Source organism: Lytechinus variegatus, chromosome 14 (assembly GCF_018143015.1).
Source record: "Lytechinus variegatus isolate NC3 chromosome 14, Lvar_3.0, whole genome shotgun sequence".
Taxonomy (NCBI): Eukaryota; Metazoa; Echinodermata; class Echinoidea; order Temnopleuroida; family Toxopneustidae; genus Lytechinus; species Lytechinus variegatus.
Window position 1 is genome coordinate 33309880 of NC_054753.1, and position 14942 is coordinate 33324821.

Genomic DNA, 14942 nt, shown 5'->3' on the forward strand with positions numbered 1-14942 from the left:
ATACTCAATTTCCTCACTCAGACCTGTCCTCACCTCACTGGCACTGTGCAAGTGCAAGGTAAAATATGTATAAAAAATCCAGAATAAGTGTGCTCAGTATTACTGAATTACTCTGCTACGTTTTGCAAGCTAGTCTAGACGTAACTAAATAAATGAAAATATGGCACTTTTTTCTTAGTCTCACTGGCACTGTGCAAGGTAAAATATGTATAAAAAATCCAGATTAAGTGTGCTCAGTATTACTGAATTACTCTGCTACGTTTTGCAAGCTAGTCTAGATGTAACTATAAATGAATGAAAATATGGCACTTTTTTCTAAGTTTTCTCTTTTCTTCTTTTTTTCCTCCTCCTCTTCCCCTTTCTTGCCTTCCTCTTTTCTTTCTTTTCCTCTTCCTCTCCTTTTTCCTCTTCTTTTTTTCTTCTCCTTTTTCCCATTTTTATTTTTTCTCATGAAGGCACAATTTCCTCAATTTCTTCTGTTGCTTCCTGGGAGCGGTGCTCCCCGCTCCCGCACAATTTGACATCCTGATACGTTGTACCCCAAACTTAATCGACGTTTCAATGCATCAATACTGATAGACACATTGGGTGTAAGTTGTTGAAATTTAGATCTCGTGTTTGTAAATTGATTAGCGATGGCTGAGAAGTGTGAATCAGAGAAAGCTTCAAGCTCTTCACCGAACCTGATATGTCCATTATGTCTTGATATATTTGTCGAGGCGACAATCTTAACTTCATGTGGACACACATTTTGTAGGCGATGCCTCAAGAAATACGATCTAACCCACCAGGACCTTGATCACATGGTCTGTCCTCTCTGCAGGGAGATCACAAAGTTGTCTGCCAACCGTGTCGATGATCTCCGCCTCAATGTCTCCATCCACGGATGCGTAGACGATTACCACACCAAGTGTGGTGGGATGAACGCTGTCCTCGAAATGCGACAAAAATGTTCTGGTTGCAAGCTTCAAGGAGATGCTGTCTCATTCTGCAGAACCTGTAATAACTACATATGTGATAAATGTTTGCATTGTCATCAATATCTGTCAGTCTTTGAAGATCATGAGATTGTCTCCATGGATGATGTCATCGAAGGAAAGGTCAGCATTGGTCATTTATTCGAGAAGTGCTCCATCCACAAACCAGAGAACAAGGATATGTTTTGTGAGGATTGTAAGGTCCACGTCTGTCACAAGTGCGTACTTGTTGGTCATAAAGCTCATGAAATCAAGAACCAGGTTGACTTTGAGCAGGAGTTGCGACAGAAGGTAAATTTATTCATAATTATCACAGTAAAAAACGCTGTTTGAAATCTATATAACGCTGTTCACTATATGAACCTTACAGGAGTTGTTTAGAAGTTTAAACAACCAGACGTAATTTTTTTTGAGAATCAAATATTAAAAAACAAACTTTGCTGTTTAAGAGTCTAAACATGCACTTTAAAGTCTATTTAAAGGTCAAGTCAACCTCAGAAAAAATGATGATTTGAATCAGTAGAGAAATATCAGACAAGCACAATGCTGAAAATTTCATCAAAATCGGTTATAATAAGAAAGTTATGACATTTCAGTGTTTCACTTATTTTTAACAAAGTAGTTATATGAACGAGCCAGTTACATCCAAAAGAGAGATTCGATGATGTCACTCACTATTTGTTTTTGATTGTTTGAATTATACAATATTTCAATTTTCACGAATTTGACGATTAGGACCTCCTTGCCTGAAGCACAAAATGTTAAAATAATGGAATTCCACGTGTTCAGGGAGGAATGAAACTTCATTTCACATGACAATGACGAGAGAAAAAAAAATTATATTTCATATTATAAAAAAGAAATAGTGAGTGAGTGATGTCATCAGTTCCTCATTTGCTTACGGACCGAGATGTGCAAATAACTGTTTTGTGAAATGAAGCGAAACTTTAAAATGCCATAACTTTCTTATTTTACATCCGATTTTGATGAAATTTTCAGTGTTATGCTTGTTGAATTTTTCTCTTTTTATTCAATTGAAGTTTTTGTTGGGGTGGACTTGTCCTTTAAAGAAGTAATGTAAGGTTAAACAGCTTGTATAAGAAAAAAATATTTTGAAAGCGTACACTCTTAAAATTTTAGGATCAATTTTTAACCATCACTTGGCAACATACTATCCACAATACCATTTGTTTAAAATCTGTCGAAAGTGGGTAAACTAATAATTGGGTAAAAATAAGTTGTTCTTAATTGGATAATAATTGCCCAGAATATATACATGTACATATTTTTTTATGAACATACATTACCCAAAACAGTGGACAGTATGTTGCCCAACATTTTAAGCAGGGGCCGCGAAAACGGGGGGTGGGCTGGGGGCTACAGCCTTCCACTTTTTTTTCCAAAACCGTGTACAAAAACGTAAACATGACCATATGATTGTAATTTTTTGCATGGTCAGCCCTCACTTTGAAAACCGTTCCGCGGCCCCGAGGGCGATCATTGATGTCGATGATGAAAACAACAATGATCACACCAGTTTTTATAATGCTTATGATGGTGATGACGATAATAATTATCACAATATTTTTATACATAAGATATTAAGAACATTAACAGTAAAAACAAAAAGGTAATATTGATAATTATAGAATAATGATAATAATAATAATGATTATGATGATGATATAAATGATAATAGTAATAACATGAATAATAATAGTTATAATAATGACATAGAAAATGAGAATATAGAAATATTGATTGATAAAATATAAATATCAATAATAATAGATGGTATTGAATACAGATTGACAATGATCCATAGTATTGTGTAATGCTATAATCTGTATTTAAAATGTTGTTACATTTAATTCGTTTCTTTATTATTTATGTTGAACTACACTGATAATTATCATCGTTATTGTTTCAATGTGACATACAATTTTGTAATTATAATTATGTTCTGTCTCTTCAAGCTTATTCGGAATGTCGTATGTCATTCTATATGATTTATCCTTGTTTTATAGTATTAGTATTTGTTATTTTCACCTTTATGGGATATTTCCAGTATTAGTATTTGTTATTTTCACCTTTATGGGATATTTCCAGATATAACTCGTTGTTTTTACTTAACACTTTCAATTCGTAGGTGACAGACCTTGCTCAGCGATGTGCCGACAAGAAAGCAGAGCTGGAAAAGAACATTCAAAACATAGAAATACAACGTCATGAGGTACACACTGCAGTGCAGACACTACTAGGAGATGTCAGGCAGGCTTACACCATCAAGGCCAAGGGGCTTGAAGAAAATCTTCGAAATCTCACCGAGCAAATACATGCCTTAGAACGTAGTTTTGATGACGACCTCAACGTCTTGAAGTCAAAAGATCGACAGAGGATCAAGAGTATTTGTAGTTCAATTACTTTGGTAGATAATGGCAGACTGGGTCATCTTAAGACAGACACTCTATCTGCTAATATCTTGCTCTGTGAGGAACTAGATTCCATGCTGAAGGAGGCTACCGATCACACTTCTGCGTCAGCAATTACGAAGAAAGCACAGGAGAAGAGATTCAAACCAGCAGATGATACTCGCCTTGACCTCGGGAGCATCTCAGGATCAGATCCCAAGATGGAAGTTATTCATTGTGTTGATCTACGGGGAGTGATGTTCGGTATGACAAGGCACTCCAATAGCACTGTCGTTATCGTGTATGGGAGTAATGCACGAGGTATTGATACCTTTGATTCAAATGGTGGAAAACAGCTGTATAAAAACATACCCATAAGTGACATGGAATGTTATGATCTGGTTTTGCAACGGGACGGGGCGTTATGCGTGTCCACTGGTACTACAGACGCCTACATCTACTCTCCCCTTGGCTCCAGGAAAGCAACAATCCACGTGAGAGACAATGGAAATTTTCTCAGAGTTAACAGAAGTCCATCAGATGAAATAATCATTACTAACTATGGAAAACAAGTCTATATCTATGACCCGACAGGATCCACTCTTAAACATACTGTTCAAACAAAGCACGATACGTGCCAGGCATCTACTACCAGGACGGGTTTGATTGTCACGAGTTCATGTTGGGACGTTCCAAGCGTGGTGACGGTCTATGACAGGGATGGGAATGCTGGTGAGTCTCTACAAGCTCCACGGGATGTCTTCCTGTATGCTGCCGTGGATGAGCAGGACAGGGTGTATGTAGCGAGTGTTGATATGAAGAATAATAATGTCGTGTTCAGACTCTATGATCTTGATGGTTTGAATCTGAAGGAAAGAGTTGAGTTCAAAGTACTTCATATGACATTGGGTTTGAATTTGTGTAACTTGGTTTCCCTCTCCCCAGACATGCTCGCCTTTGCTTGTTACAAGAAGTTATATTTCATCAAGGTATCACTGTAATCCACGTTATATCACACCATGTAGTATTGAAACTGACGTGCTTTCATCCTGCTACAAATTTACTCTAACACGTGTCGATATTCAATACTACATGTATATTACTTACCATGTGATATCATTTATTTGAAAAATGAAATATTTGCTGGTGAAAAATATATATTTTTTTAAAGATATTGTTTCAGAGAAGTCTTGAAAATATACTATTTTGATTTCCTTACTACTAATAGTGTTTACATCTGAAGAATAAAATTTTTGTTTTTTAAATTCTTCCTTGAATTTGTCATAAGTCACTGTGAAAAGAATAAAAGCAATTGTCATTTGAGTATTAGTGAACAGGTGGAAATATGAATATTCATTTGTCAATATATAAATGTGCGTGTAAATATTAACTTTATCTCATTTATTGCATACAAGATATTGCATATAGAAATGAATTTAATACGATGCAAAGTATAATTACAAATCTTACATTATCTTTATATCATGAGAGGCTTTCTATGAATTATTTTAGAGAAAATTCATACAGATAGATTTATCATAATGCCAACGTTACAGCATTAAACTAAAGAGAAATCTCTTCTGCTGATATACTTCCACCATTCTGTAAAATAATGATTTTTGTGTTACTTAAATCCAATATCGCAAATACAATTGATAAAGCCGCAAATCATTTATAAGAAATAAAACATTTTCCCTAATTGTTTCATTCACTTATTCAGGCCCATTTTGATAAAGTATAAGGAAAAAAGGTAGTATAGTAGTAGAATAGTAGTTAAGTAGTAGTAGAAGTTGCATCAATATTGATTTGTACCAGCTTTATAGCATGGAAATATGTTATCAATAGGCTGACTGATTTATATCTGTAAAATTAATATTTCTAATCACTTAAATCCGTTTAACATTATCAATGCATTTTAATGTTCGATCATTTCATTCGCTATAACGTAGACTTCCATGTGTAGTAGAGTAGATCATCAAAACAAAAAAGAACAAATGAAAACATAGATTTACGATTGCTTTTGAGAGATGAAAAGCAGCTCCTTGATAAAAGTGAACCCAGCAAACGAGGGGAAGTCGACCTGGCGCTTATATAAAAATAGCTTAGCAATGACAGTAGAACATTTTTTCTCCGTTTGATTGCATTGACTATAATGTACAATCAATCGTTAAAATCAAGCGTACGATTAATTGCTAACCTTTGTGTTACGAGGCCCATTATTGCTTTCTATACCAAAGCACATTAACACCGAAGTAGATCGAGCACATAATTATGGATTTTTTAAATTGAATCTATGTGTTTCTCAGTTTTAATTAAATTCTGAATATCATAAGTTTGAATCGAGTGTGTTCAAACTTTGAATGCGAACTAGAAAGGATGAGAGAGAGAGAGAGATAGTGAGAGAAAGAGAGAAAAAGTGAAGGGGGGGGGGTATAGACAGAGGTGAGAGAGATTTAGAGAGAGGTCGAGAGAGAGTGAGAGGGGGAGGGGTACATGTAGGTATAGACAGAAGTGAGAGGCAGATGGAAAGTAAGTATATATACAGCTGTATGTAAGTATTTATGAATAATTTTCGTTGTGAATCTGCCATTTCTATGGAATCATTAAAAACAGTAATGCTGAAAATAGATCCAACAACAATATAGTACGCCTCTGACAGTGTCTCGCCTACATTCAATATAGCACCATGCTGACTTTGAAAACGACTATAGAATAATTATTCACAAAAAACACCATTCATAAATATGACAATAACATGCTATGTTTATTCAACCTAAATGACATCTAATTTTGATCATATGACCTATGACTTGTATAGGATGATCAGTGGTCCTTGATTCCCTAAATATGTCCACATTTAATAATATACTAATAAACTTTCAAAGATATGATGGCAATTCAACAAATGCCCCAAATATGGTCAAAGTTCATTGACCCTATGATCGTTGACCTTGGTCATTTGACTTGAACTTCATGGAGGATGTTCAGAGATACTTGATTACTCTTACGTCCAAGTTTCAAGAATTCGATCCATAAACTTGAAAAGTTATGATGGCAATTCAACAAACACCCCAACATGGCCAAAGTTCATTGACCCTAAATGACCTTTGACCCTGGTTGTGTGATCTGAAACCCGGTCAGGATGTTCAGTTATATTTGTTTACCCCTATGTTAAAGTTTAATTAACCTTGTTTATACATAACTTCTAAGATATGATGACATTTCAAAACTTAACCTTGGGGTAAGATTTTAATATTGATAATCTCGCTTTGCTATGCAGGCCCCATAAACTGAAACCATGCCTTTAAGCAATTAAGAATTGAAGTTACTATGAAAAAGAAAGGATTTAAGAACTAGATTGCCCTCTTCAAATGGGGATGCTAGGGAACTGGAATTTAACATAATAACTGCCGTTTGAAATGAGGGGATTAGGAACAACGAGGCTGGGGTGGGGACTGGTTGGCAAATTAAAAAAAGTAAAAATGATATCCCTTGGGATCTGCTGGCGTGGCAAGAAAAGGGGGCCGGAAGTAAATATCCGTACTTTCCTTATACATGACTACCCCACGGCCTAAATCTACATATGAAAGATAAGGAAAACATTACGAAGCTCCTACATATCACGTTATGTGCTTTAAAGACTGATTTGATTATAGCCTTCTTTCAATCTGTCATTTTCAATGGCTAAATCTTTCTTTGAATCTACCCCTTTTCTCATTGAAACTATCAAAAAACCTTTTAACCAAAACAATCCATTAAAAGATTGTCTTTTCCAGGTATTATCGCGTTTCTAATTTTCAAGATCACACCCTATATTAAAATGTAGTTTGATTTCAACTACAAATTAAAGCGCCAACACACACTTTTAAAACAAATCAGTCAAATTGGCTAGACCAGTATTCCGCTGGGTGCTACTGATATGGCAGTCACTGATAGCATGGACCTATCCGATCCGTGCCGGTACAGGCGCGTAGACAGGGGGGGGGGGGGCGGTGGGGACGGTCGCCCCCCAAAAAAGTCGCCCCCCCAAAAAAGGAAACAAGAGAGGAGAAAGGAAAAGGAGAGAGAGAGGAAAGGGAAGAAAAGTAGCTTTGTGTTTTTTTCTTTTTGTTCTTTTTTTCCTCAAAAGATGAAACTTTTTCACTCTTGCTCTAAATTTATATATGAATTTTGCTCTCGCGCTGCGCGCGGTTGAATGACAATATTGAAGTTCTCCATTGTTTCCCCTACCCTTTCCCTGTTTTTTTTCACGTCAGCTATATGTGTTTCTTGCCAGTTAAAGTTCAAATAGTTATCTTTTTTTAACTGATCGCGCAACTTCTGGTCGGGTCGGCTGCGGGCAGGTAAAATCTTTATATCAATTTCTGCCATCACCTTCATAAAGTCAACTTCTCCCGCTTTTTAGCTCATAACTAAACAACCATGATGTTGGGGCAAAGAGATTCCTAATTAAAAAAAGAGGAATGTATAAAATTCGTGTCGTATTAAATAAAAAAGTACAATATTTTTTTAGATCTATTAAACTTCATGTCATTACTCTGCACATTCATCTCCTGTTCTGTTTTGCGCCCTCAGTTTGAAATTGTGAATGACACTTAAGTTCTTTATAATTCAAAATGAAGCGCTTCAGGATAAGTCAAAGAATATAGGCATCCTTCTTTAAAATACAATTTCAATAAATCACAGAAGTTTCAACTTTTTGCGCATAATTTTACTTGTAATGAAGTTCATTAATCGTAGAAAATCAATTGCATGAGAGCCGATGGGGTTCAGATATCTGCATTTGATGAAACGTCCGCCCTTTGAAATTTCAGAGTTTCATTGCTCTGCGCGGGGAGGAATATCTTCCTCCCGGCATAAACACTTCTTCTTGTCTGCTTGCAAGTTATAGATATGCACTGTCGCTAAATTCTTTGTAATCAAATCTGATCTTTCCAAGGGAAGTATTCAATATATCTTTGAGAATGCCCTTTTCTCGGGACCCTTTTCATGGCCCCAAAAAATCATAAAACCCTTTAGCTTCCGCGCTTCCCGCGGGGTAATTATTTTAATTTCCTCCATTGTATTTATTTTTGTGCGTTCACAATGACTTTTGAAAACAAGGTTCAAAATCATAATATAGTCAACTGAATTGGAGCTGATATGGGTGCTAGAGACAAGAGAGACGGCTCATTTTCATTTCAACTGATGAAACACCTTTGCGCGCTCTGTAAGTGTTGGCACCAAAGACCTGTTGGCACGCTTCGCGTGCATTTACCGCCCCATCAAAAATATAATCCTGGCTACGCGGTTGTGCTGATAGTCACATTTCTGACATATATTCTAGTCAGAAATGACTATATTCTCGTAAAATACGACGAGAAAATAGTCGAATATGACTAAAATAACAGTTGAACCCAGCTGACCCTATTAACTAGTCATTTTTTACTGATTTGTTTTTAGAGTGCAGTATCCAACACTACGATCCAATTAAGTCCTCCACAGTAAAAAGTTTGTGTTTTTTTAATACAACGCTGTTTACTTTATAAATATAATAGTAGTTTGATTTGATTTGTTGTTGATTTATTGTTTTCTTCTGCATCAATAACATTCGTATAATACATTTTTCATAACATAATAAACATAATATGTTAGCATTTTTGGCATGAATCATAAATAAAGAGTACTAACAAAATAATTCCAGACAAAAAAATGATTAACTATATGATATTCACAATTTGCAGGAGAAGGATTGTCATAATAAGCAGATTGCTTGAAAAATGACAATCCCAAACTTATACTAATTGAATTAATTAATACATTTATAAAGCAGAATGGGCATATATTTTCAAATAAGAAACACGAATTCATGCAATATTATATTATGAAGATGATAAAGCTGAGGGTGATGGTGATATGATAATGATGATGATAAAGATGATGAAGGCCATGGAGATGATGTTGGTCATGATGAAGATATTGGTAATGACTAAATCGAAGGAGGAATAGTCGTTAAACGGTTTAAAGATACATGCTTGATTTATTATTGCTGTTTAAGACTTTAAACAACGTTTAAACAACTACTGTAAAGTTGGTATAGCAAACAATATGGTATGTATAAAGGTTTTAAACAGCTTTTTGGCTGTGTTGCTTCAGTCAAACAATGTCAAGGCCAGCACAGATCGATAAACCTCGAATATTTAGATAACCAATTGAAAATAGGAATATCTACATTCTGGCTAATCACCCTTTGTAATAGATAAAACTGACAAGAGTTTGTAGTGGAAGAACAATTCTGTGATGACATAGTAATCAGGTAGTCGCATTGAGCCAGCACCACACAGGCTATTAATATAATTATTATACCCAGTTCTATTTATAGGAAGTTTCCACTGCACGATATTGTGCTTTTACCTTTGATTGTAATCAAAAAGTGATACGAGGCTCTTGGATCATTGTGTACTAAATGTATGTAAGCCGAACCTGCCGAATGAAAATATCTCCCTCTTTCGATGGAATTATACATACATAACGCTGTCAAGTTGAAAGGTGGGTGGGAATACTTACCTTCTATTAATAGAAAGTTCCTACTTCAATTCACAATAGTGTGCTTTTACCATTGTAGCACTACAAGTAATTTGTATCGAAATGCACAGTTGGCTTCGTTGTAATGCGATAGTTCTTGTGGTGGTGATTTAATTAGTTATAATATTTAGAGATGGCTGAGAAGTGTGAATCAGAGAAAGCTTCTTCACCGAACCTGATATGTCCATTATGCCTTGACATATTTGTCGAAGCGACAATCCTGACTTCATGTGGACACACATTTTGTAGGCAATGCCTCAAGAAATACGATCTAACCCACCAGGACCTTGATCACATGGTCTGTCCTCTCTGCAGGGAGATCACCAAGATGTCCGGCAACCGTGTCGATGATCTCCGCCTCAATGTCTCCATCAACGGATGCGTAGACGATTACCACTCCAAGTGTGGAGGGATGAATGCTGTCCTTGAGATGTGCCAGAAATGCACCACTTGCAAGTCTCAGAAAAACGCTGTGTCATTCTGCAGAACATGTACTTTTTACATGTGTGATAAGTGCTTGAATTCTCATCAACAGCTTGTAGTGATCTTTGGAGATCATGAGATTGTATCCATTGATGATGTTATCCAAGGGAAGGTTAGCATTGGTCATTTATTCGAGAAGTGCTCCATCCACAAACAAGAGAAGAAGGATATGTTTTGTGAGGATTATAAGGTCCACGTCTGTCACAAGTGCGTACTTGTTGGTCATAAAGCTCATGAATTCAAGAACCAGGTTGACTTTGAACAAGAGTTGCGACAGAAGGTAATTTTATTTATTTAATAAATCATTGTGTGAAAAAGAACACTGAATTGAATATTGAAACTGAAAATAATACCAATGATTAAAAAAATGATGAGAAAAAAAAACGCCTCGATCGGTGAGGGGTAGGGAGAGGGGATGAGGAGGAGGAGCGGGAAGAAGGATGGGGAACAAGGCAGCACCTAAAGTTTGGCTCCCATGAATCCTCAACTGTAGAAGAACAACGAAATTGAATATTGATGATGATGATGATGCTGATGATAAAGAGAGCTAAAAATGACTTTGAGAAGAATAGGAATGATCATGCATGTAAATAACATTAACGGTAATTGAGGACAAGTTCAACCCAACATAAAGTTGATTTGAATAAAAAGAGAAAATTCCAACAAGCATATCACTGAAAATTTCATCAAAATCGTATGTAAAATAGGAAAGGTACGACATTTTAAAGTTTCGGTTAATTTCACACAACAGTTATGCACATCCTGGTCAATATGCAAATGATGAGACTTTTTACGTCATCCATCGACTTCTTTATGTTTGTATTTTATATGAAGTATTTAAATTTTATCATCATTGTCAAGTGAAACAAAGAATAATTTAATTCCTCCCTGAACTTGTGGAATTAGCATTATTTAATACTACATGTATAGGGTTTAGTCAAGTCGGTCCCTGTGGTTATATCTGTAAAAAATGAAATGTTGTATAATTCAAACAATAAAAAAAAATAGTGAGTGAGGGACATCGGCAGCTGTCTCATTTGCATGTCACTGAGTTGTGCATATCACTGTTTTGTGAAAAATACGCGAAACTGTCATTACCTTATCATTTTACAACCGATTTTGATGAAATTTTCAGCGTGATGCTAGTTTGATTTTTTCTTCTATTTATTCAAATCAATATTTTCTGGGGTGGACTTGATCTCTAATATATATAATGGTATTAAAGATAGAAACGTTAATTTGAAATGTAAGGTGTAATAAAAACAATAGGTAATGATAAAAGATATAGAATCAAGTCGCAAACTTTGAATACTATAATGTTGATAAATGTATTAAAACTTTTACTCAATGTTTACAAGTGATGTCAATATTTATCGGTACCCTACTTGATCTGCTGGACTTTTCCATTTACCTTGAACACGGAAATTATTTGCGAAGAAACTTGTTGCATCTTCTGGCATGAAACCTTGGAACTCACTTTCACAAGCTTTATGAAACAAGCCTACAATTCATAGCATTAAAGCAATTTCATTAACACCCCTATTATTCAGTCTTCTTATGATATTTTGATGATTTTCTAGTCTTTCTTATTCTTCCCCACTCTCTCCCTTCTCACTCCCTTGTCTCTTTTCATTATATCTACCTGTGCAGCTTTGTATTTTGTTTGTTTTCCTTCACTTGTTTTTAGCCTGTTGTTTTCTTGTTTTCTTTGTGTTCTTGTACCGTACTATTATTTCCTGCTCTCGTAATGTTTTATTTCGTGTGTCCTCTTCAGTTTATGTCATATCTTGTAATATTATTCAGCCTTGTTTATGTCTTACTTGGGAGAATACGATAAAAAACTAATAATTTAGGATTTATATCTAATTTCTACAAGAAAGATAAGATGATATGTTTAATATAGATATTTAGATTTTTAAAATCTTGTATCAATATGTCTTATTTATTGAAGGAAACCTTTACTTTGAAATTTTGATGAAATTTTGAAATGAAATAAATTCGTAATCAATCAATCAATCAATCAATTAATTGCCTTGGCCGAGTGGTCTAAAGCAGTGGCGTACCTAGGATTTTCCACAGGGGGGGGGGGGCAAAACCGTCCTCCCAAAAATTTGACAAGCAAAAAAAGGTCTTCAATCACAAATAAAGGATTTCGTACCGGAAAACAGGTCTTCAATCTCGTCGGGGGGGGGGGGGGGGGTCAGGGATACATCTTTTACATGGATTGTGGCTAGTGGTCTAAAGCGCCTGGCTATGCATGAATAGTCTGGTGTTCGATCCCGGCTGCGGCACCTATGCCCCTGAGCAAGGCATTTAACATACAAAGCTCTTTTATCCTGCATTTTAATAAATGGAAATGCTATATGCATTATTGGTAGCTTGGTGTGCACTTGTTTGCTTAAAATAAAATCAATCGAATCGATCGATCGATTGATCGATCAATCAATCAATAAAAAAATGTATTGTATCTGATATTTAGCCTATTTAACGTACCATCATTAATATTGTTAATTTTGGTGCATAATGCATTTCTTCCTATTATTTTTTTTTAATGTCAGCCACGACTTTCTTTATAATTATTGTAAAATGACATGAAATTATGGGGTTTCTTTTACTGATTATCGTATGTAGTTCTGCAGTAGCTATCTTTTTTAATAGTTTGCTATTTGCTATTATTATTATTATTATTATTATTCACATTTAAGGAATATTTGCAGATCTAAACCGTTGTTTTTACTATTCAAAATTTCATTCCTTAGGTAGAACACCTTGCCCAGCGCTGCGCTGACAAGAAAACAGAGCTGGAAAAGAACATTCAACACATAGAAATACAACGTGACGAGGTACACACTGCAGTGCAGACGCTACTAGATGATGTCAGGCAAGCTTACAGTATCAAGGCCAAGGAGCTGGAAGAAAATCTTCGAAATCTCACCGACCAAATAAATGCCTTAAAGCATAGTTTTGATGACGACCTCAACGTCTTGAAGTCAAAAGATCGTCAGAGGATCAAGAGTATTTGTAGTTCAATTACTTTGGTAGATAATGACAAACTGTGTCATCTTGAGACAGACACTCTATCTGCTCATATCCTGCTCTGTGAGGAACTAGATGCTATGCTGAAGGAGGCTACCGATCACACTTCTGCGTCAGCAATCACGAAGAAAGCAAAGGGGAAGAGATTCAAGCCAGCAGATGATACTCGTCTTGACCTCGGGAGCATCGCAGAATATACTGATCATTCTTCTACAGCAGCCATAGAGAAGAAATCACAGGAGAAGAGGTTCCAACCAGCAGATGATACTCGTCTTGACCTCGGGAACACCGCCGGATGTGATATCAAGATAGAAGTCATTCATCGTGTTAATCTACGGTCAGTTTTGTTAGGAATGACACGGTACTCACACGACAGTGTGGGTATCGTATATGGGGTGTTTGCACATGGTAATGATATCATTGATTCAAATGGTGGTAAGCAGCAGTGTAGTAACATACTCAATGACGGAATTATAAGGACCTTGTCTATCAACAAGACGGATCTTTATGCGTATCGCTTTTCAATATTAATGAAGCCTACATATACTCTCCCCTTGGCACCAGGAAGGCAACAATCCACGTGAGAGATGGTACTAATGATCTCAATGTTAGCAGAAGTCAATCAGATGAAATCATCATTACTAACGGTGACAACCAAGTCTATATCTATGACCCGACAGGATCCACTCTTAAACACACTATTCAAACAAAGCACGAGACGGGGCAGGCATCTACCACCAGGACGGGTTTGATCATCACGAGTTCATGTTATGCCAATCCAAGCATGGTGACGGTCTATGACAGTGATGGGAATGCTGGTGAGTCTCTACAAGCTGTTAAGGGTGTCTACCTGTATGCTGCCGTGGATGAGCAGGACAGGGTGTATGTAGCGAGTGTTGATAAGAAGAATGGTAGCGTCGTGATCAGGCTCTATTATCTTGATGGTCTGAACCTGAGGGAAAGAGTTGTTTTCAATACACTTCATATGGGATTAGGTTATTGGGGTTACTTGGTCTCCCTTTCCCCAGACATGCTCGCCTTTGCTTGTTGGGATAACTTATATTTCTTCAAGGTTTTACTGTAATCCAGATTATCTCAACCATGCACCTACTACAATGTCTCAACACAATGTTACAAATAACTCAAACATGTCAAACAACGCTGTCTACTATATGAATCGCACAATAGTTGTTTAAACAGATTTAACAAGTATTTAAAATTTTAAACAATTACGCTTAAATTTTGATAATTGAATCTTTACCTTGCTGTTTAAGATTTTGAACACTTGTTTAAAAGGTTTAAACAACTAATGTGCGATTCACATAGTAAACAACGTTGTTTTAATTATTTTTAACTGTGCATGTACATGTAGCATCATTTTCTTTTCAAATTAATTTAAATTCAGTTTTCTTTCCAAATATTCAAACATGTACAATACAAATCCTTGTCATTTATACATATACATTTATAT

At 35.9% G+C, this 14942-nt stretch overlaps 1 protein-coding gene and 1 pseudogene across 1 annotated transcript; both read left to right on the forward strand.

The window, feature by feature from the left end:
* Positions 1-635: 635 nt before the first annotated feature.
* Positions 636-5712, forward strand: LOC121427815 (E3 ubiquitin-protein ligase TRIM71-like). The gene is made up of 2 exons (XM_041624380.1): positions 636-1268; positions 3127-5712. Exons 1-2 carry the CDS (start codon positions 636-638, stop codon positions 4387-4389), a joined length of 1896 nt encoding a protein of 631 aa, XP_041480314.1. The 3' UTR covers positions 4390-5712.
* A 4373-nt stretch (positions 5713-10085) lies between these two features.
* On the forward strand, positions 10086-14555 carry LOC121427233 (annotated as a pseudogene).
* The last annotated feature ends 387 nt before the right edge of the window (positions 14556-14942 follow it).

Bases quoted from the DNA above. Each gene is read 5' to 3' on its own strand.
- LOC121427815 (XM_041624380.1), top strand. From the start codon at position 636: ATGGCTGAGAAGTGTGAATCAGAGAAAGCTTCAAGCTCTTCACCGAAC. The intron at 1,269-3,126 runs GTAAATTTATTC...TTCAATTCGTAG, and splicing joins AGCAGGAGTTGCGACAGAAG to GTGACAGACCTTGCTCAGCG.